The 20,444-nt window shown below is 52.8% G+C and overlaps 9 protein-coding genes across 9 annotated transcripts; 6 read left to right on the plus strand and 3 right to left on the minus strand.

Annotated features, from left to right (window-relative positions):
- Nucleotides 1-20: 20 nt before the first annotated feature.
- N7468_010692 (uncharacterized protein) lies at nt 21-532 on the minus strand (the record flags this gene model as incomplete). The annotated part of the gene is made up of 2 exons (XM_058479987.1): nt 21-182; nt 437-532. 2 exons carry the CDS (start codon nt 530-532, stop codon nt 21-23), a joined length of 258 nt encoding a protein of 85 aa, XP_058325510.1.
- A 2,060-nt stretch (nt 533-2,592) lies between these two features.
- On the plus strand, nt 2,593-3,889 carry N7468_010693 (epoxide hydrolase family protein; the record flags this gene model as incomplete). Its single annotated transcript, XM_058479988.1, has 2 exons — nt 2,593-3,509; nt 3,568-3,889. 2 exons carry the CDS (start codon nt 2,593-2,595, stop codon nt 3,887-3,889), a joined length of 1,239 nt encoding a protein of 412 aa, XP_058325511.1.
- Nucleotides 3,890-5,818: 1,929 nt separating this feature from the next.
- N7468_010694 (concanavalin A-like lectin/glucanase) lies at nt 5,819-6,677 on the plus strand (the record flags this gene model as incomplete). Its single annotated transcript, XM_058479989.1, has 2 exons — nt 5,819-6,201; nt 6,272-6,677. 2 exons carry the CDS (start codon nt 5,819-5,821, stop codon nt 6,675-6,677), a joined length of 789 nt encoding a protein of 262 aa, XP_058325512.1.
- A 196-nt stretch (nt 6,678-6,873) lies between these two features.
- Nucleotides 6,874-8,611, minus strand: N7468_010695 (sugar porter family MFS transporter; the record flags this gene model as incomplete). The annotated part of the gene is made up of 6 exons (XM_058479990.1): nt 6,874-7,256; nt 7,310-7,393; nt 7,434-7,863; nt 7,920-7,969; nt 8,036-8,170; nt 8,221-8,611. The coding sequence occupies 6 exons, from the start codon at nt 8,609-8,611 to the stop codon at nt 6,874-6,876; spliced, it is 1,473 nt and encodes a 490-aa protein (XP_058325513.1).
- Nucleotides 8,612-9,648: 1,037 nt separating this feature from the next.
- On the plus strand, nt 9,649-10,158 carry N7468_010696 (uncharacterized protein; the record flags this gene model as incomplete). The annotated part of the gene is made up of 1 exon (XM_058479991.1): nt 9,649-10,158. One exon carries the CDS (start codon nt 9,649-9,651, stop codon nt 10,156-10,158), a length of 510 nt encoding a protein of 169 aa, XP_058325514.1.
- A 449-nt stretch (nt 10,159-10,607) lies between these two features.
- Nucleotides 10,608-12,458, plus strand: N7468_010697 (uncharacterized protein; the record flags this gene model as incomplete). Its single annotated transcript, XM_058479992.1, has 1 exon — nt 10,608-12,458. One exon carries the CDS (start codon nt 10,608-10,610, stop codon nt 12,456-12,458), a length of 1,851 nt encoding a protein of 616 aa, XP_058325515.1.
- Nucleotides 12,459-13,392: 934 nt separating this feature from the next.
- Nucleotides 13,393-15,676, plus strand: N7468_010698 (uncharacterized protein; the record flags this gene model as incomplete). Its single annotated transcript, XM_058479993.1, has 3 exons — nt 13,393-13,525; nt 13,857-14,140; nt 14,195-15,676. The coding sequence occupies 3 exons, from the start codon at nt 13,393-13,395 to the stop codon at nt 15,674-15,676; spliced, it is 1,899 nt and encodes a 632-aa protein (XP_058325516.1).
- A 626-nt stretch (nt 15,677-16,302) lies between these two features.
- Nucleotides 16,303-17,660, plus strand: N7468_010699 (M20 family metallopeptidase; the record flags this gene model as incomplete). The annotated part of the gene is made up of 2 exons (XM_058479994.1): nt 16,303-17,151; nt 17,181-17,660. 2 exons carry the CDS (start codon nt 16,303-16,305, stop codon nt 17,658-17,660), a joined length of 1,329 nt encoding a protein of 442 aa, XP_058325517.1.
- A 142-nt stretch (nt 17,661-17,802) lies between these two features.
- Nucleotides 17,803-19,962, minus strand: N7468_010700 (glycoside hydrolase family 47 protein; the record flags this gene model as incomplete). The annotated part of the gene is made up of 4 exons (XM_058479995.1): nt 17,803-17,817; nt 17,873-18,798; nt 18,848-19,492; nt 19,545-19,962. The coding sequence occupies 4 exons, from the start codon at nt 19,960-19,962 to the stop codon at nt 17,803-17,805; spliced, it is 2,004 nt and encodes a 667-aa protein (XP_058325518.1).
- Nucleotides 19,963-20,444: the final 482 nt, after the last annotated feature.

Raw genomic sequence — 20,444 nt, forward strand, 5'->3', positions numbered from 1 at the left:
AGGATTTGGAAAAATAGAGTTCAATACCGATTTTGAAAGTCATCCCGAACAGACATCGGTTCTGCACAAGCTCCAGACATCTTAATGTCAGTCCTAGAGCTAGGTGTTGCAGCGGTAGCCTCGGCAGTCCTGTTGTAATTCTTGTACTCCAAAGACAAGGGTTGTTCCTCCAGATTCCTACTCTAGAGGAATATTGTCATCTCAATAAGGGATCTTCAGCGGAGGGGGTTTCCTAACATAAGCTGATCAGTAATCTTAAGTTTTGTAAAGACTAGTAAAGTGGGTTCTTACACAGGCCGGTGCTCTGGTCCAACCAAATCAAGCGAGCGAGTGTGGCTACACTGCCACTAATATCTTAGATAGTGAGTAGGCGGCTTGCTCTGTGTGTTAGTGTTGTTTTATGAACACTAGCAGACACTCGCTAGAGCAATCTTACCGGCACTGCCAGTACTCTATCCACGCTGTCACCAACAAGATCAACCCACACACAACACCGAAAGTCATGGCCATGGTGCAAACTCATCTGGGACATGTTGGAGTAGTGATAACGGTAGATGTAAGTTCTACAAGTCGAAAGGATTTGGAAGAATGGAGCTTAATACCGTTCAACTGGAACCCGGATGTGCGGACGAGCGGATCTGAGACAGGTTTGATTCGGCAACGATGGTAGGTGCCAGATCTAGGAGTGTAAAGGATATGGAAACAATCCGAGTCCGATACTGGTTGTGGAAGGGCTGAAATGATATATCGGGCTACCATTATCGCAGACTTCTGTATCCCCGTATTTTGCGAATTTTCCTCGCTCTCGCTTGTCCGTGAGCTTTGGGGGGCCACGGGGCTGGAGGTGTCCGGACACGGGGAAGAGCATCGGCTTCTGCCCTGCAGGTCTGCTTGTGTCCCGCTTCGGACAGTTGGAGTTAACAAATTCCTGGTTGAATAACTTATGCCCTTGCTCATTCGTTATGTCTAGCAAGGCCATAAATCGTTGTCGCAGGTGGCCCTCCTTTGTAAAGGCTGCCTGGAATTGTTTGCGGAATTTGACCTTGTATTTTATAACCGCAATAAGCTCGGTTCCCCTAGGTCGTATGTCTGTCGGACATTCCCCGGCATATCCCTCAGGTTCTGAGGCAACGCCTCGTCCCTAGTATTGGGCATCGTTGTGTAGGCTAGTCTGACAGCCGTAGGGTTTATCATCCGCGCCAAGGGGTTCCCAGATAAGGTACCCTCGCTGGCTGGCGTTAAGTTCAGCCATCGTATACTTCCTTTTCCTTGAGGTCTTATAGGCCTTTGTTGCTCTTATAGTCAGTATAGAGGTATTCGCTGCTTCCCCAGTTCCGTCTTCATCTTAGACAGCTGGGACTGGGGTGTCTCTCACTTCAGCATCGCTGGCTAGCCGTGCTGTCTCCTGATTACCAGCCATAATGCTGGATTTCAAGGCAAAATGAAAGTCGGAATTCAGAGTAATATAAGAATCCGGCAGCTGCCGTCTGTCACCTGTCAGATGGTGGAAAAGGGATGTCGGAAGGAAAGTGAGAAATGTCCTTGAGCGGCAGAATAGGGATTCGAGGCGAAACACGGTCAACGTTAGGCAGCTATTGCTGTTGAGCACTTGATAGGCCTGCAGGATATGTTGTGGTATAACGCTGATAGTTCTAGGAAATGCAGGAGTCAAGACGGTCTTCGAGTTTTACTTGACCTCGCGAGAGATCTACAACGGAAGCACCCGTCATGATATATATACTTTGTCGACAAAAGGACTGTAGAAGACGGAAGTTTTCACGGTGAGGGTGGAAGAATATTGAGAAGTGATGGCCTGGGGCTTCGAATTATATTAGGCAAAGATCATGCGCAGATGCTGGAAGCAGTTTCTTCTCTCACAGCCCGCAGCAGGTAGACGTTGGTGTTGGGTTCAAGAGTCACGGGTCCCGGCCACAAAGACTGCGGCCGCGCCCAACGGTAACATCCATCAATTGTCCTCGAACTCAATGCTCGCTTTGCATTATCCTGATCCTCTCCTCGTTTATCTACCCATTCTTTGGGTCAGAGCTCTGGTATTGCAAGTCGATTCTTTATTTCATTCACTAGTACAAGGTATGGCCAAGGCGCCTGCTGCATTATATGAGAAGGTCCCCTAACCTAAGACCTGTCGCCCACGTCCGCCGCCAGGCATTGCCGTGTAAATGCTGAACCAGGCAGATGGATGAATTATGGCTTTTCGTAAATCAACATCATATGGATACGTTTCGTTGAAGAACTCGATGTGGCGGCCACCATGAACGGCAAGCCCCAAATCCACTCGTAAATTGGTCGTCCGCCGGGATTAGGTTTCCAGCTCCTGCGATTGGGATAGTCAATGCCCTAGCCTGATACCCTTAGCTCGAGCAGGAGAAACCACGCGGAATGATGCGTCTTAGTACCAGCCACAGGCATCTCCGTCCAGGTTCGTGCCGCTAAGAGGGGGGGGTTCCATGCAGGCAGTGCGGGGCATCTCTAAGCGACGCGCATGCCGCATTTCGTCGCGGATGATCGTTCCACACCCGCAGGCCATCAACTTCTGACATTCAAGGCAAAGTCCAATGTCCGAATTCCGCTATGGCCTCCATTAGTCCTTTTACCATCGACATACCGCAGGAGAGGCTGAGCGATCTGCATAATCGACTTGCGAACGCAAGATTACCAGATGAACTGGACGAAGCTGGCTGGGATCTCGGTGCCCCCGTTGCCGAAGTCAGGCGTCTGGCGGAGTACTGGAGAGACCGATTCGACTGGCGGGCGGCAGAAGCTAAGCTGAACCTGCTTCCTCATTTCCGGACAGATATCCCGGTGGCGGGGTTCGGCATATTGAAGATCCACTTCATACATCAGAAATCGCCCATCGAGTCCGCCATCCCCCTTTTGTATGTGCATGGGTGGCCTGGGTCGTTCTTTGAGGGGTCTAAAATTATTCAGGCTCTGTCGGGGGACGGGGTATCCGATCCTGCCTTCCATGTCGTCGCCATCTCCTTGCCGAACTTTGGCTTCAGTGAAGGCCCCAAAAAGCGAGGGTTTTCCCTCGAGCAGTATGCGGAGACTTGTCAAAACCTCATGCAAAAACTTGGCTATTCGCAGTACGTGACGCAGGGCGGTGATTGGGGCTACTACATCACTCGCACTATGGCCGTGCAATATCCTGATTCGGTGATGGCCACTCATCTCAATTTGGATCATGGGTTCTGTCCTCCGGCCTTGTATAAATACCCCCACCTGACAGTCGAGAAACCCGTGATGAGGGAGCCCGAGATTGGCTCGGCGGGCTCGGAGGGGTGGGGGTGGTTTCTAGATGAAAGTCAAGGTTATCGTGCGCTCCAGGCTACGAAGCCCACCGGTACAAGTTACGGGATCACTGATAGCCCCGTCGCACTTTTGTCTTGGTTATATGAAAAGCTGCATGATTGGTCCGACAAGTACCCCTGGTCGGAAGAGGAGGTGTGTAGTTGGGTGAGTATCTACTGGTTCAGTACCGCGGGCCCGTGAGTTGCCCTTGCATTATCCCCGTGCCAGTCCTTCTCCATCTAACAAAGGCCACAGGGGAGCCTCGGTAAGAATCTACCATGAAGCAACTCATACCTGGAAGACCGAAAACGCCACACCGCTAAATCCAGTTCGAACCCCGGGATGGATTGATTCGGCTAAAATCGGCTATAGCCATTTCCCCTTGGGATTACCATTCGATCCTCGTCCGTGGATTCGCAAGTTGGGCCCGATCTCCTTCGGCCGTCATCATGAGCATGGGGGTCATTTTTTTGCCTGGGAGGTTCCTGATTCGTTTGTTAAAGATGTTCGCGACATGTTCCGCCGGGGAGCCGATGCTCACGGGGTCGTCCCTGGCCATACCGGGTACATTCCCTAATTTCCTTGGTCAACTCACAGTCAAGTCTCCCATGATATTGTACATAAGCAATCGCAGGTCAATTGAGTTGGCTCCTGCTGGCGGGGCTCGGTTTTTCATGGAGTATCTCACTTCTAGAATTTTGGTTTCTAAGAGGCTAAACACGAAAATGACAATTTTAGCCTATGCAACACTCTCAACTGTCGGCCAGGGTGCATATATATTCAAAGCCTTTCTCTCATAAGAATTGTGCTGCGATCAAATAATCAGCAGCACCGAGTTGGTCTCATATTGGGTTATTTTTATGGATCAATCAAGATAAAATGTCTTCTGTGCCGTACTAAGAGTCAAGACCCGTATCTAGCTACCATAGGGTGGAAAGGCTAAACCGACCAGGAAACCGCCTCGCCATGCTGCTACCGCACCCCGAAGATATGCATGGCAACTGCCATCTTGAGATGGCAGCGCGGCCGGTAAAATTTGAGCGTACAACCCCCTGTACACATATAGCTGGCCAGAATGCGGCCAAGGCTTAGAGAGTACTCTTCAGTTGCCACCGGGGTGGACCACTGAAAGGCCTGGCTCAAGGGATACTTTGTTTGCTCTGACCATCCTCTGGAACCCTTGTTCGTTTGTGGGAAAGCTTGCGATAGCGGCAACTTCAGTGTAAAGCTCCGGGCCACTCCTTTACAAGCGTACTCAGCCCGGATCCCCGCGGGTCGATATTCTGGCTGGGACTGGAGATACTCCAGCCTGGATCTCAATACTTTGTCTACTGAACCTTAAAACCCTGGCCCCACCGCTCAGAGAAATTTCCGGGCCCGCTAGATGTCAGATTTACCCCACCGTCTAGTTACCTTTAGTGGAATAGAGCCGATGGTCGTAATATCCGAAGTGCTCTATAGGCGTCCCGTTCCTGTGAATCCACGCTTGCCGAGGTATCATCGTCCTTAAGCTTGGACCAGTTTGTTTGAATGCGACGCTACAGACAAGATCGTTTGCTCCCTCAGACCTGCGGATGTGGCGGCGCCTGGGGCCAGGCCCCCCGCCCAGGCGTCCTGCAGGCTTCATATCTACGAGTCTGCGCAGGTACCCGGACGGTGCGGCGCTCTTCAGACTACATAAAGTTATGAAGAGCAGCCAGGGAGCCCAAGCAGCTCCTCCAACCTGACATGTTATTGGTGGCATTCGATTTCGCGCGGGATATATATATATTGCGACGCAGCGGACCTTGGCCCTTTAAACACCCAATCATTCCTAGTGGAAAACCCGCCCTCGTCTAGGCCCCTGAAGACCCAATGCACCCTAATTCACTTTTCTGCTCTGGCCCGCCTAACGGATTCCCCCAAAGGGCAACGGAGTTGCGGAGCGCGACCCACCCAGATCGCCCTGGGCGTTTCGGTCCGCGAACCCTTCAGCCCATTCGCCGTGTGCCTGGCGAGATGCGACGCCGGGCGATGTGATCCGCTGCTATTGGTGGGGGGGCAGGTACACGCGCGCGCTGCAGGTACGCTGGTCCGAAGATTCCACCAAAGGGAGTTCCCTCCTCCTGTGCCACTCTGCGTGTAGCAGGTGGAGAGGTGGTCGTTGGGAACGAGCGAGAGTAATTAGATTACTGTAATAGGCCATATTGCTTAGCGTTTGCTTGCAAGGAAATATCGCAGGGCAGTGGCGCACCCCCTTTCTTCGTTCATCGGCCCATCTCCCCCACCAGGACTAGCGGGGGGGCCTGGATGTATCGCGACGGAAGAATTGGATCCTACATCCAGTGGCGTATCAGAATGGCCCCAGAAGCGCCGAGCAAAGTACATGTACAGAGCCCAGTTCAAGTTTAAAAAGGGACGTGAAGTCGCTGAATCGGCTTCAGGAAATTTGTTCAAGATACCCTCTCTCCAAAGCTCGGCACTTTCATTGTATTTTTTTTTTTTTTTTTTTTTTTTTTTTCCCAAAATGTATACTCTATCTGTACTACTGCCTACCCTGCTAGCTATCGCGGGGCTCGTGCCTGGCGGCGCGGCTGCGCACCGCCGAACCCACACCCACCCGGCGAGGGATTCAACGGCCAAGGATTCAACGGCGCTCTGTGGCCAAAATGATCTGACGCAGACGCAGAATTTCATTTTGTACAATAACCTCTGGGGCGAGGGCTCGGCGACCAGCGGATCGCAGTGCACGTATCTCGACTACCAGAGCGGATCCACGATCTCCTGGCACACGGAATGGACCTGGGAGGGCGGCACCGGACAAGTCAAGAGCTATCCCAATGCGGTCCTCAACATCGGCGCGACGCAGCTGAGCGCTATCAACGGTCTTCCGTCCACCTTCAACTGGTCGTAAGGTTCCCCCCCCCTTGGACCAGTGAACGCACAAGCCTCGACGAAACGGTTGCTAACGAGTCGCCAGATACACCGGTGGCAGTAACGTGGTCGCAGATGTCTCCTACGACGCTTTCTTTTCCTCCCAGGCTTCGACCACGGCCACCCACGAGTACGAGGTCATGGTCTGGTTGGCGAGCCTGGGAGGCGCAGAGCCCATTGGGTATGGCGATGGGCCCGTGGCCACGCCTAATATCGGGGGCGTGGCGTGGAATCTGTACAAGGGGTCTAATTCGTGGACGGTGTTCAGCTTTGTGGCCCAGTCGACGATCAACGACTACTCCGGGGATATGAATGCGTTCTTCCAGTACCTCGTGCAGAACCAGGGGGTCGCTGACTCGCAGTACTTGCAGACTATTGGTGCGGGGACGGAGCCGTTTACGGGAGATAGTGCTACGTTTAACGTTAGCCCCTACAGCATTTATTTGGAATAAGCAACGGCGGGCCGATCCTTACAAGAGTGACAAGATAAGAGTTCTGCTCGGGCCGTTTACTGTTACTATATATTTATTTGTGTATATCTTTGATAGTGTTCGTGAAATTTGTAAATACCATTCAAGAATAGCATGCTATTTGAAAAGAAAAGAAAAAAAAAAGCGTCCAATTTCCAGTTCGCAAATTCGTAACATCTTAGTTCTCCATATGGACAGCCATCTCGGTGTCCTTCGTTGCCCATTCATCAACAATAGGGGTCTCCTGCAGCCGATACTTGGAGCTCCTCCACGCCCGTGACTCGTTCTCGTAGAGCTCGTTGACCTGCTCCAGGCTCAAGCCCTTGGTCTCGTAGATCATGAAGTAGACAAAGACCGCCGCAATCCAGCAGAAGCTACCCCAGATCCAGAAGACGTTGGACTGGGTCGGGTTCAGGGCGCCGGTCAGGTAGGGTGTGATGTAGGAGAGCAGCCAGTTGAAGAACCAGTTGGCGGCGGTGGTCATGGACAGGGTCTTGGCTCGCAACCGAAGGGAGGGGATCTCGCCGGTGACAACCCAGGCGCAGGGGCCAAAGGTGGATGCTGGAGAGGGGTTAGTGCGGGATTGGGGTGACCGGTGCGATGAGGCGACTTACCGAAAAACGAGATGTAGATGCAGATGAATGCGAACTGGGCGCATTGCGAGGAGAAGTTGGTGATCGGGGTCGCGGCGCCACAGGCTGCCACAATGTACTGGGAAACCCCCCATGCCAATCGCACCAGTCAAGAGGACAGGGCGGCGACCGAAACGGTCAATCGCCCACAGACCGGGGAAGGTCATAGCCACGTTGACGGAGTTGACAATGACCTGCAGAATGAAGGAGCTGGGCAGCCCGTTGACATTCTCGGCGAAGTAGCTCGTTCCGTAGTAGATGATGAAGTTGATACCGACGAGCTGCTGGAGCGACTGGACGAGGATTCCGGTGAGGGTGCGCTTTCCGTGGGTGCCCTTGAAACATTCGATGTAGGAGGAAGAGCCGAGGGACTGCTCGTATTCCCAGCTGGCCTTCAGTTCGTCGAGCTCAGCGAGGAGCTCGGGGTCCTCCGCATCGAGGCGGCGGAGGAAGACCAGAGATTTGATAGCCTGGGCGGTGTTTCCCTTCTTGATGAGGAAGCGAGGGGTCTCGGGCAGGACGAGGAGTCCGGCGGCCTAACCAGACGTTAGCAATGGTTAAGGGGAACATGAGCTACGGGGGACGGTCATACCAGGATGATCGCCCATGCAAATTGGATAGCAAGTGGAATGCGGTAGCTACCTGCATACGGGAATAGTCATATCAGCCACTGGATTCAAAGATAGCCGCCGCTGTGCAAAAACATACCGCTGTCATCTCTGTTCTGGGTAGCCCAGCTGACAATGGCAGCCAGGAACAGACCGATGGTGATACACAGTTGGTAGCAACCAACAATCGCGCCTCTGATCCACTTGGGCAGCGTCTCGGATTGGTACATTGGGACTGGGCTAGATCAGCGTCATGTTCTTTCTTTGGCGAGAGGGGTCACAAACCTTGCGCAGAGACCAACCCGACACCAAGACCAGCGAAGAATCGACCAGCGATAAACATAGGTTGTGCGGTGGCGGCAGTCTGGAGGGCAACACCGAGGTTGAAGGGGATCATCACGGACAAGATGATTCCCCATCGTCGACCAGTGATATCGGCCAGGTAACCCGCGGAGAGCGAGCCCACGAAGGTACCGACGGACAGAATCGAGACGATCAACGCGATCCGGCCCGAACCAGGATGACCGAACTCATCCAGCCAGAACGGCATGGTCTGGATGCCCGAGATCGTGCCCGTGTCGTATCCATATAGAATACCACCGAAGGAAGCGAACAGACCAACCAGGATGGATGGCCAGACGGCCCCTCTGCCTCGGGAGTGCTTGTCGAACAACATTATTAGGAGGAGAGATCAACTCTCGGCAAGGAACCTCTGGAGAAAAGAAAGAGAAGCAGCGCAGGTTCCCACAATCCCACGGGGGTGGAGGGACTATTAATGTCCAAGTAGCAGCAAAACGTGCTGCCAAGGATTTGCGGGACAATCTCGGAGTAACTACTGTTTCCAATACGAGAGCAAACTAGGTTTCGAGCGTAACTTTTGGCCCAGGGCCCTTATTCGCTCCTGCCCTGCGCCTGCGAGTGGAGATGGGCCCTGGAGAGGATACGCTCAGGCCACAATGGCTGTGGCTGCATGACATCCTTGATTCCGTGACTCTATTCGGTACTAGAATCACGGGTCTTTCTTCCAAGAGACGGAAGCCGCGCTCGTCTGGGGTTGGCGCGGGCCCAGTCAAGACCACATGCTGGACGGGAATGGAAAGTTCCTGAACATGCTCAACTGATCCTCGATGATGCCTGTTTCATAGAACAGGAGATGGAAGACCCATGTGGCACCGGCGGCCCAATCAGGGTCGGGAGGGTGGTGAGAGTGGACGTTTCCTTTCCCCCAACCGTGCCCGTGGGGAAGATTGCGGAGGAACCATGTACCAAAAGAGGAAAAGGGGCTTGGGGTGCCACGCCGGCTCGGGTTTATTGTGGGGCTTTCTCGGTGGTATCCCGCGCTGTCCTGCTGCATCTTGGGGCCCCGGCTTCCGGGCACCCGAATCGAGGTTCCCGGTCAATATGCAACGTCATTCTACAAGTTCAGGGCACCAAATTGGCTGATGTCTGATCGCCGACACGAATCCTGGGGGTGAATCCTGGGGGTATCATCCTGGGGGGGCTATTATCCTGGGGGGGTTATCCTGGGGCCCCTCAGAATAAATCCGGTACTTGTCGGGAAGGAGTCCGGTCGGGCAACACAACTCAATTTTCGGGGCAAGATGCGCGGGCTTCGGGGGCCCCCCCAACCCCCAAGCCGTCCCGAAGGGCCTTCCCCGCAAATCTCTTGCAAATCTCTTGCCTGTCTTGGCTATGAGGCATTTAACGTCTGAAATGGACAGGATTTTTAGTCCGCAGGGGAGCCTGGAAGATTCTGTCACTGAGCGATGGCACCGTGGGCTGTCCCTTGGCACCCTAGCCTTTCAGGAGCATCTGCACGCTGCCATGGACCAGTGTTTTCTGCCGGTGCTCGGCCCCGTAGCCACCGTCTTGGTCACGACTACAGCTGTGTCAAAAGGTGGTAACAATGGTGTCCCCAAGTGCCGTATATCCAAGGCCAAAATCGTTGATTGGCAAAGGATCACCAGCAAGCTAAGTCCAGAGCTATTGTCTGCACGCTGTGTTGGGAAAGACCGGTCGCAGAAGAATACGTTGTGGTCTAGCGCCAAGATCCATGGCTTAGCGATGGTCCCGCTCGGGAAGGAGAAAGGTTTGCATGGGACAAGACTCTCTTCATCTTCTCTGGGTCGGACTCCCTCCCAGAAGCCCAACGCTGGAGCCGAGCGATTTGGTTCTTCTCGTTGGAAGAAGTGCAGGGCACCAACAATACTGAAGGGAATGTGATTGAAGTCACTATGGTAGGAAAAGATGGTCGTTCGGCTTGGTCTTCTTCAGGTTCTATTCATTATACAAACGAGGGCTGCATTACGTCTGTGGTAGAAGGCTCGATAGAAGTATTGATGAATCGAAAGGGATAGTAGCAGTGCAACTCAAGAGACTTCAGATCGGAACACTTGAGATTGGGGCCTTACTTATCCGGAAAAGCAATTTTCCTCGGGCCTCAAGGGGAGGATACCTCGCTTGGCGCCGCAGAACAGAATGTAGTTCAACTGCGTCGCTCACAGATCTCTCGATAATAAGGTTTTTGACACCCCACCTGGGCACTGCTTCAACATCGCATTGGGTTTGAGTTCAAAGACGCAGCGGCTTCTATTTCGTACCTACGCTTGTTTCCTGTCTCAGAAGCGCCGGAACTCTCACAACATCTGCGTTCGACTTTCAGGCATGTAAGGATGGGCGATGCTGCGCGCCCGAGTGATGAAGAATTCACTCAGGTCCTTGAGGAGAGCCTCAATACATGGACCTCCTATCTGGGTGAACATCCCCCGTTCCCCAGAGAAGCGATAAACTTGGAATCCCTCGTCAGTCAAACTCCGCCGTTTCTTGGTAGTGGCTTTGCTTCCTCTGAAGAGATATCATTCGCCTGTGAAGAGAAGGAATCGATGCAGGGGAAGAGCAGTCTTGTCGTGCATGGTCGGTCAACGTGGAGAACTTCCAAGGGGAGTTGTGACCTCCCGCCGAGGGTCCTACCAAAGCAACTACTACTGGCTACTGGTAATCGACCAAGTGTGAAATTGTCACAAGACTCGCCATTTTCTGACTGGCCCGAGGTGCAAGGGCTCTCGGGATATGACAGAGGTAACTATTTGTCAGCCCTTTACTTCGCATGGGCCTATATCCTATCGGCTCGATGGGTTGAGCTGCTTGGTCGCTCTGCGGACCACGAATGTCATATCGAGTACACCGCCCAGGGAGTGAAGAGTTCACTATTTTCAGATGAACAATCCGTCGCTCAAATTGACCTTGGCGAGAATGCTTGCATGGAAGAAGCTCTCTGGTGGTACACCATTTTGCATACTGATAACTGGAATGCGACCACTAAGTATAATAACCATGTCTATTTTTCGCCGTGGTTCATATCAGCAAAGGACACCGGGTTAGCCCTCGCTGGAGAGACTCCGGCTGTTACAGGGACCAAGCTAGATCCGCCATCATCAGTTACCGCTCTCAATTATCTTTCCCGTTTTTGTGTACACCATCGGCTTTATGCGCAGTGCTCAGTCGCACTTGCTGGTGTCCTCTACATCCCGCTCCTAGGCCGGAGAACAGTTACCCTCCCGTTTCCAAAACAGGCTCCTCAGCTGGAGCTAAAGGATCGCATAGGTGATTCCACTCGTTCCGTTCCAGATCTTCTCAACGGTCACGGCCAAATGCTTCCCAGGTACATGACGTTAAGTTCTAATCCATGGGGTCTACGCTCTCTACTACACAGCACCTTCTTCAATCCAGATGTCAAGTGTAACCTGGTCAGTGCTTGGTTAAATCCAGCGTTCGCCGTTGTCAATTCAGTCTCTTCAAAAGATAGCTCTGTGGTCGCTTTGCTAGCAAATCGACAACCTCAACTTGGTATACTCTGGTTTGGGGCAACCCTAGTAGGCCTCGCAAAGTCTGTCTTGCGTGACATACGAATAGGATTGATGGCTCTGGATCTTCCAGCTTCTGCCTGGACCGAAACGACACAGACATTCTTGACTTCAGAGGTAGGGGAGAGCCATGGTGAATTGATATGTCGCGATGACGAATGTCGGCTGCTTTTCATTACATCTTCCGAAGGCCATGATCGACCTCCGGTCTGGACTTGGAAGCCCTTTGGGTTTACACAGCTTTGTGATACAGAGCTCTCGGTCCGACAACATGCGCAGTGTGCCACACATTGTGTAGAATATGAATCTTGGGAATGGATCTTGACAAACAGCAGTTCAATTCTAAATTCTGCAACAAAAAGAAGCAAGACTCCTATCAAGGAACCAACAGCACACACAAACAAGACATCGGCTGCTCTTGACGATTATAGCTATGATTTCTATTCTCAGGAGCTTTCAGAAGGAGCCACACGTGGGATATTTGGATGGCTTAGATCGACAGGGTATCCTCGCAGCGAAAGGAACATATACCAGCATTCCTGGTTCGACTTGGAAGACACTGACGAGGAAGAAGAGCCTGACGATGCGGAATCAGACATGGAACACGTACAATGCTCAACGAATAGTCGTGTTGACAGCTGGCTTGAGAGCATCGAATAGCTCATGAATCATTTCAGACCTGAAGGTCAACTAATCAAGCAAACCGTCGGGACCCCCCGCCCGATAGTCAGGGCATTGAGCACAGATTTCTTACCCCCTGAGCCACCATAATCGCTACTTTCACGGATCGTCCACTCCGTATGGCATTTACTTCCTTACAAGAACTTGGTCTCAACACTCAGGCCTACAGATTATCTAAAGAGGAATCTGTTCTTTCCCGCTTTGTCTTTTCCTATACGAGTATAGCTTGTGGGCTCCCGAACCAAAGGATTTTATGAAGGATCTTAGGATTTGATTGAATTGAGGGGTTGTTGGCTCGCATGCCGGGAGATACTGCTACTATGTCAGATTCACACCAGGAACAGCTCCATTACAAGATGTCCAGGCATGGCGTATAAAGATAACATATCATGATTGAATACCCACTAGCAAGCCATACTTCTACTTCCTTTCCGGTAAAAAATGTATTTCTAGTAGAAGTTGATCAGATTTGAGCTCGGAGAAGTAGCCAAGACTCGATGCACCATTGAGCGTATTCATAGTCCGGGGAACTATTGCCTATCATACCAGATGAAGATATAGTGGACGAATAGCGTCACCGCGATAATATAATTTTATGGTAGTATGTGACTGGGGGAGCCTGAGGCCGAGGCCGCCACTGCAATCTGGTTCCGCAAGTCTGTAGCTCGTGGTCCTTTGCGTGATAGTAAAGATCCTTGGATGCGAATACGCTCGAAGCTCGGAATACGCTACCCGTCAAAGCTTCACAGGCTACGGCTGAAAAGTGCGAAAGTGTCCCCGCGGGAATTGGCACGTGGAAAGCGAAGCATCAGGATCCAAAATACGACCAAGTCCTTGGCAGTCCCGATAGCTGCAGGAACTTCTATTATCGATTACGCAGGGTGGTCGAACAGAAGCTTGCGTCAGGCGGGCAATGCGGCCTCACATTGATCCCCAGATCTATTGGATCTATTGGAACGGCGCTGGTTCGTTCTTCATCTGCGCTGTGCCCCTTACCAGCTCGATTCTTGAATCCGCGAAGGTTCGCTTGGTGATCAACATTATCCGTACGCGGGTCCATACTGGTGAGGCGGGTCAAATCTATTCATGGAACACTTCTTCATACCCTGCTATCAGAAGAACACAACCTTGGAATGTGTCAAGGACTTATTACTGCCGATAGATATCCCTGTATGGTAACGAGCTCGCGAACGAGTCAAGACATTCAGGCCGGCAATGACGGCCATCGTGCGCTTAACGCGGAAATCAATAGCGCCGATCCCAACTTTGAATCAAATTAACCTTCGAGGGCGATGTTTGGATCGCTTTGGAATTGCACTTTGGCCTTAAGTAGATCAGTGCATTCGCCTTGTCGCAGCTGACTCGGCTCAACGAAAGACAAGGAGCCTACGCGATGTCTCAGGGTACGAGGTATACTGAGTGGCGTGGTCGCGTTGCTCGCCTTCGCGACATCATCCCTTGCAACACTCGTCCATCATGATGCGGCCTTTCGGCCCGATCATATTCTTCGAGTAACCGCTCAGAATTACACAGCAGCATGTACGACCAGATATTCCGTTCTGGTCAATGGAACGTCGCCAGGGCCGGAGCTACGCCTGAAAGAGGGGCAGGTGAACTGGATCCGCGTCTATAACGACATGAAGGATGAGAATACTACCATTGTAAGCCGATGTCTTGAAAGGTTGTTCTCAACATTCTTACTGACAGGAGAACAGCATTGGCATGGTCTCACTGCATTCACTGCTCCTTTCTCTGACGGCACCCCGGCAGCAAGCCAGTGGCCCATCCCCGCTGGTCACTTTTTCGACTACGAAGTCAAACCCGAAATTGGGTCTGCTGGAACCTATTTCTATCATTCCCACGTCGGATTCCAGGCCGTATCTGCGAACGGTGCTCTCATCGTCGATTCGCACGACCGACCGTACCATTACGATGCCGAACGCACCCTTCTACTATCAGACTTCTTCAACAAGACTGACAAGGAAATCGTTGACGGTTTGACCTCGACCAACTTCACGTGGAGTGGAGAAACCAAGGCCCTCTTAGTGAACGGCCAAAGTCGCCAGGCAACCAATGCCACCGGGTCGTGCCAATTAGGCTCCATTTCCGTCGAGCCAGGCTTGTCGTATCGCTTGAGATTTATCGGGGCGACCGCTCTGTCGTTCATCTCGCTTGCCATTGAGAGTCATGATGTGCAGATCATCGAAGCGGATGGCCACTATACCAAGCCTCTTAGAACAACCTTCTTACAAATCGGAAGTGGTCAGAGATACAGTGTCCTTCTAACCGCAAAGTCTGAAGAGGAGCTGAAAAAACTCAACAGTCGCCAATTCTACATCCAGCTCACCACGCTGGAAAGGCCAGAGTCTCTGACCAATTTTGCTGTTCTCAACTACTCGGGAGGAAAGAAAGCGGACTTGAGAACGGTGCCCTCCAGGCCACCACTTCCCAAAGCGAAGATCGTCGAAGGCTGGCTGGATTACGAGCTCGAGCCTCTGCAAGAAAATAAAGGCTTCCCTACACTCGAAGAAGTCACCCGCAGAATCATTATCGATGTCCACCAGAACGTCAGCGACCATACGATCTGGCTGCAAAACGGCTACGATCGGGTCCAGAGCTTCCCCAAATCACCATACCTGGTCGACATCTACACCGGCAAACTCGACACCGAGGAAACGTACGAACGCGCAATCTCCCGCGGCAACGGATTCGACAATATTACCCGCACCTTCCCCGCCAATGTAGGGGAAGTCCTTGAAATCGTCTGGCAAAACCAAGGGACTTTCACAAACGGAGGCCTGGATGTCCACCCCTTCCACGCCCACGGCCGACACGTCTTTGATATCGGCGGAGGAGACGGGAAGTACAACGAAACCGCCAATGAAGAGAAGCTCAAGTCTGCCCATCCGGTTCTTCGCGACACTTCCGTGCTGTACCGTTATCACCAGAAGACCAAGCCCCTGGAGCCGTCTGGCTGGCGGGCGTGGCGTATCCGGGTGACGGATGCCGGTGTATGGATGTACCATTGCCATATCCTTCAGCATATGGTGATGGGGATGCAGACTGTCTTCATGTACGGGGACCGAAAAGATATTCTAGCACAATCTAGTCCGGTGGACGCTGGCTACCTTACTTATGGAGGCTCTGCGTATGGGAATACCACGCATTCGCCTGTCGTGCGGCACTATTTTGATTAGACTGACCACTAGAATTACTTTTCAGCTTTGTTTTACTCCAATGGAAATGTAATTTCACATCGGTATACTCGAATTGGTAACACATTCATCCCGTGCCAGCTGTCACCTCAGTACTAGTAGACCTTTCCGGGGGCTACTGACAATTTCATTCAAAGCATACTCCATGACAGTGGGAGATTGTAAAAGACCATAATACCGAACCTATTTTCCAGGGGCAGCTTTTCTGACGCAATATACCAGAGCCATACCATGAACTACTCACGTCATTCCATCATAGCTGAGTGGTCTACTTAGGGCATCCAAGCCTTGCTGGTTCCTTCAAATTCCGTTTTGGCACCCTTGTTGTAAGCACGCGCTTCACCCCAGCCCACTCGAATGCCCCATCATGATATAGTGAGGAGCCAGGTCGGGGTTCACATATGTGCATAGGGCCGGATATGCTGTGATGAGTCAAACCGCTGGCCCCCACCGGGGCATTCCTCGATCCCTGGATCCTCGACTCCACCGCTGTTCTCCCACCCCAGCTCTTCCCGAATCATACGCCGTATATATCTACAGCTTTCCGTAGCGGAAGGCTTTCAAGCTGACATTCGCATTTGGAGCTGATTGAACTTCCAATTGCTCCCATGCAGCTCACTTGGTACCTGGCGGCCAGCGCGGTCATTGCCACCACCCAAGCTTCTCCGCACCCCGCATACCAGCAACAAGTGCTAGACACACTCGTCTCGCCCGCACCACCAAGTCTTGCAAGCCCAAATAATGAGGAGCTACGACCTGAGGACGTGATTAGCAAAGACCCGCTGCTTTCTTTCCACAGAGACCTCATCAAGATCGAGTCCATCTCCGGCAACGAACATGCCATAAGTAACTTCCTCGCGGACTTCCTCCGAGAACAGAACTTCACGGTCGTGAAGCAAGCTGTCCCTCCTGTGAAGGCAAAGGATGTTGAAACCGATGAGAGCTACGATGAGGAGACCGACCCCAACCCACGCTCCAACATCTACGCCTATCCAAACGGTCACCCCGACAAGCCCTCCGTCTTCCTCACCAGCCACATCGACACCGTCCCCCCATTCATCCCCTACTCCGTGCGCCAGCCCGACACCTCATCCCAGCACACCGACGACCTCATCATCGCCGGCCGCGGCAGCGTCGACGCAAAAGCCAGCGTCGCCGCCCAAATCTTCGCCGCCCTCGAAACCCTCGCGGCTAACCCCTCCGCCAGCCTCGGCCTCCTCTTCGTCGTCGGCGAGGAAATCGGCGGCGACGGCATGAAGACCTTCTCCCGCTCAACCCTCAACACGGAAGGCACCTACCACACCGTCATCTTCGGCGAGCCCACCGAGGCCGCCCTGGTCTCCGGCCACAAAGGCATGGTCGGCTTCGAGGTCTACGCGCACGGCAAAGCCGCCCACTCAGGCTACCCCTGGCTGGGCAAGAGCGCTGTCTCCGCGATCCTGCCCGCCTTGACCCGCGTCGACCAGCTCGGCTCGATCCCCGCCAGCGAAGGCGGGCTCCCTCGTCGCCGAAATACGGGCAGACCACGCTGAATGTGGGCGTGGTGCGCGCCGGCGTCGCGACGAATGTCGTCCCGTCGGAAGCGTGGGCTGATGTCTCTGTGCGTCTAGCGGCGGGGACGCCGGAGGAGGCGCGGGCGATCATTCGCGAGGCGGTGGCTAACGTGACGGCTGATGTTGAGGCGGAGGTCGTGGTTGACTTCAGTCATCATCTGGAGGCGTATGAGCCGCAGGATCTGGATACAGATGTCCCCGGGTTCGATGTCATTCCGGTCAACTATGGGACCGATGTGCCGGCACTGCAGGTTAAGGAGGGGGTGAAGAGGTATCTGTATGGACCTGGGACTATCTTTGTCGCGCATGGCGATAACGAGGCGCTGACCGTGGGTGAGTTGAAGGATGCGGTTGTTGGGTACAAGAAGTTGATTGCGGCTGCTCTTGAGAGAGAGACGGCTGGTCTGGTTTGAGTGGTGTTCTCTGGTATATGAATGTAACATGGAAACATGACATTAGGAAGTATTTTATTTTTGCCACGCCTAATCGTTGCTGTGGCAGCTAAGTACAAATGAAGAGAAGATCTGTGATAGCTCGTATAGAGACACTCGGCATCTACGCTGTTCTGATCTTTCCCAAAAAAAAGAAAAAGAAAAAGAAAAAGAAAAAAAAGGCTATTCCTGACACTGCGCTTCCAGCCCGTGGTAAGTTCTCCAGAAGGTTTGAAGCGCGGTAAAGGGTGCGCCTCGGTATTGAACACATGGTCCTCAAGGGAGATAAAATCGCGGTCAGAAAACAAGAGGTAGAAATATTTGAGCGTCTCCGCCATCCAGAAACTCTCCATGTTATCGCGCTGGTTTGGCGGGATCGCGTCCGCGTTGTCGAGGGAAGTAAAGCTCTTGATTCGTCCAGTGATGGGAGCGTCGGCATCAGCGATGCCCTTCTCGACGACAGCCGTGTGCTGGATGAAGGACTTGAACATCTCCCATCCCCATTCGCGGTACATCTCGTCGCCGGTGATACGGTACATATAGAAGAGCGACTCAATGGATTCCGGGCGCTGCAGATTATGCCGGTCCATACGGTGGATGTCAATATCGTCGCGCCAAGGCTCGCTTCCATCGTTGAGAGGCTCCAGTGGGAGCGAGATACTGCGCAGCTCATGGGGTGCACTACCCTTGGAGGCCGCAGGGTCAGGGTACTTGTCGCCCATCATGGTCGGCATGTCCTTGAAGACGAAATGTGAGATCTCGGGAGCGAGGCCGGTGGCAGTCTTCTTGTATGTCGCCCAGCAGGTCTTCATAAGCTCGCGAGCGATGAAGATCTCCTCTTCGCGCTGTTGGGTCCAATCGGAGGACTTTCGTGCTTCAGAGAGAAGTTGGCCGCCGGTGGCACCCAGTGCGATTGTTCCTGGCATAAAGCAGGCGAGGTGGTCCATCTTGGGAGAAAGGGAGCCTTCAAGCCCGTTGGGTCGCTCGCCCAGGACCAACAGCTGGGCGTTCTTGGAGAAAGCGAGCAAATGCTTACGAATACCCCGGAGCGACTCGTCCCACATTTCCTTGTAGATGGGTTCCTCCTCTGAGGTTTGCAAGTATTGCTTGATGAGGTATTCTATTAGAATTAGCATGTGTTTCCAAAGCAATTTCACATTACAACATACCATAATATGAATCCCCGCGGCTACCGAGCCGAATGTTGTTCCCCCGGAACTGCCCGGTGTCGGGGTGAATATAGATAGGGACAAGACCATCCGTTGGATGTTGCTTATCCACAGCTTCCATGGGCTTCTCGACAATTCTCCAGTATTCAGCTTCTCCAGTCAGTTTGGCCAAGTATTTGAACTCAAGCTGAACCGATGTTGCCTCAGCAGTGGAGGCTGCACCGCCATCGGCATGAGAACGAAGCCCCTTGGATGTGTTGAGGTTGACACTAGAATATGGAATTCCCGTGGGTGTGTCGAACGCGGACATCAAGCGATCCCCAAGATCAGTGGCTTTCTCAATGTACAGGTCCTCTCCAGCAGCTCCAGCGTCGTCGTCAGCGATCGGAGCAAGATTAGGGTATTGGGTAGAAAGATAGTGCGCAGATAACAAGCCACCGAGCATGCGAATGGTGGTTTCAAAGGTGCTGATGTCGTGATCTTGATCGTATCTCAGCGAAGTGGCAATCCACTGCCGAGCATGTCGGACCTGGGAGGTCAGATTCATGATAATCATAGTGTCGAGTGAGTCTACAATCATCCAGCCTAATCCGCCTTCAACCATATTCCTATGGCGATTAGATATAGGGCTATACTCGTCGTAACCTGCTGCACGGTTAGCTGCGATCGCCACAAAGCGATTTACATCGTTGCATACCCCACGCGTTCTTCTCATAGCCGTCAAAGCTAACGATCAGAGTATCGCGCACCTTCTCCCGGCGCGCATTCCAATCGGGCTTTTTGACCGGCTTCTCGTCCTTCAGCGTCTGCATCCAACTCCAAAGCTCAGCGCCCTTATCAGCTGCGCTCGATTCGGGAACCTGCACAACCGATAGATCCTTCGAGGTATAGAGAAACCAGAAAAGTCCTAGTGTACAAATACCAAGCACGCCGAAAGCCCTCTTCCACCCTCGCCTAGGAGCAGTCCGCCGGGGCTGGAAGTACGGTTTGTCTTTGTACATGGGGAGGGTGCGCTCGGTATGGAAAATGCCACCGGCTTTGGAGGATAGGCCGAGACCAGCCAGGCCGCTCCGTGGGCTGGAGGAGGGAATGGATCGTTGCGACTGGAAAGCCATGCTGCCGGTGACCACTCTTGTCCAAACGTATTGGTTCTGCAGCCGCCTAGCTTAAGTGCATCTGAACGAGTTTTTGGACGAATGGACGGTCTTGTTCGCAAACGAGTCTCGATGTCAGGATTGCCCTGGAAGGCAGGGTTCGTCCCCTAGCGTTGTGACCGGCCTAATTGTAGGTAACTATCAGTCTATTGAGCTGACAGGCAGTTTTAGACAATCGTGGGATCAACCTACCGACAAATCTCTATATTATTATAGAGACTTCGGAGTTGTAGGCTCGATTGCCTTGTCAAACACGTAGTTGAGGGGGGTTCCCAAATGCCACGGTGTGCTTTACAGTAACGACGAGTTACCGACGCCGTGCCTTGCGAGCTGGGGCCTGATACAGCTGCTGAAGCTGAAGGTAGCCCTAGCGACCTTGGATCCGGGATCTCAAGAGTCAGAGCGATTTTCAGAGAGGAATTCAAGCGAAACCTTGGAGGTGT

Source organism: Penicillium chermesinum (assembly GCF_028974085.1).
Source record: "Penicillium chermesinum strain IBT 19713 chromosome Unknown utg000009l:1.0-952002.0:1.0-954369.0, whole genome shotgun sequence".
NCBI classification, from domain to species: Eukaryota; Fungi; Ascomycota; class Eurotiomycetes; order Eurotiales; family Aspergillaceae; genus Penicillium; species Penicillium chermesinum.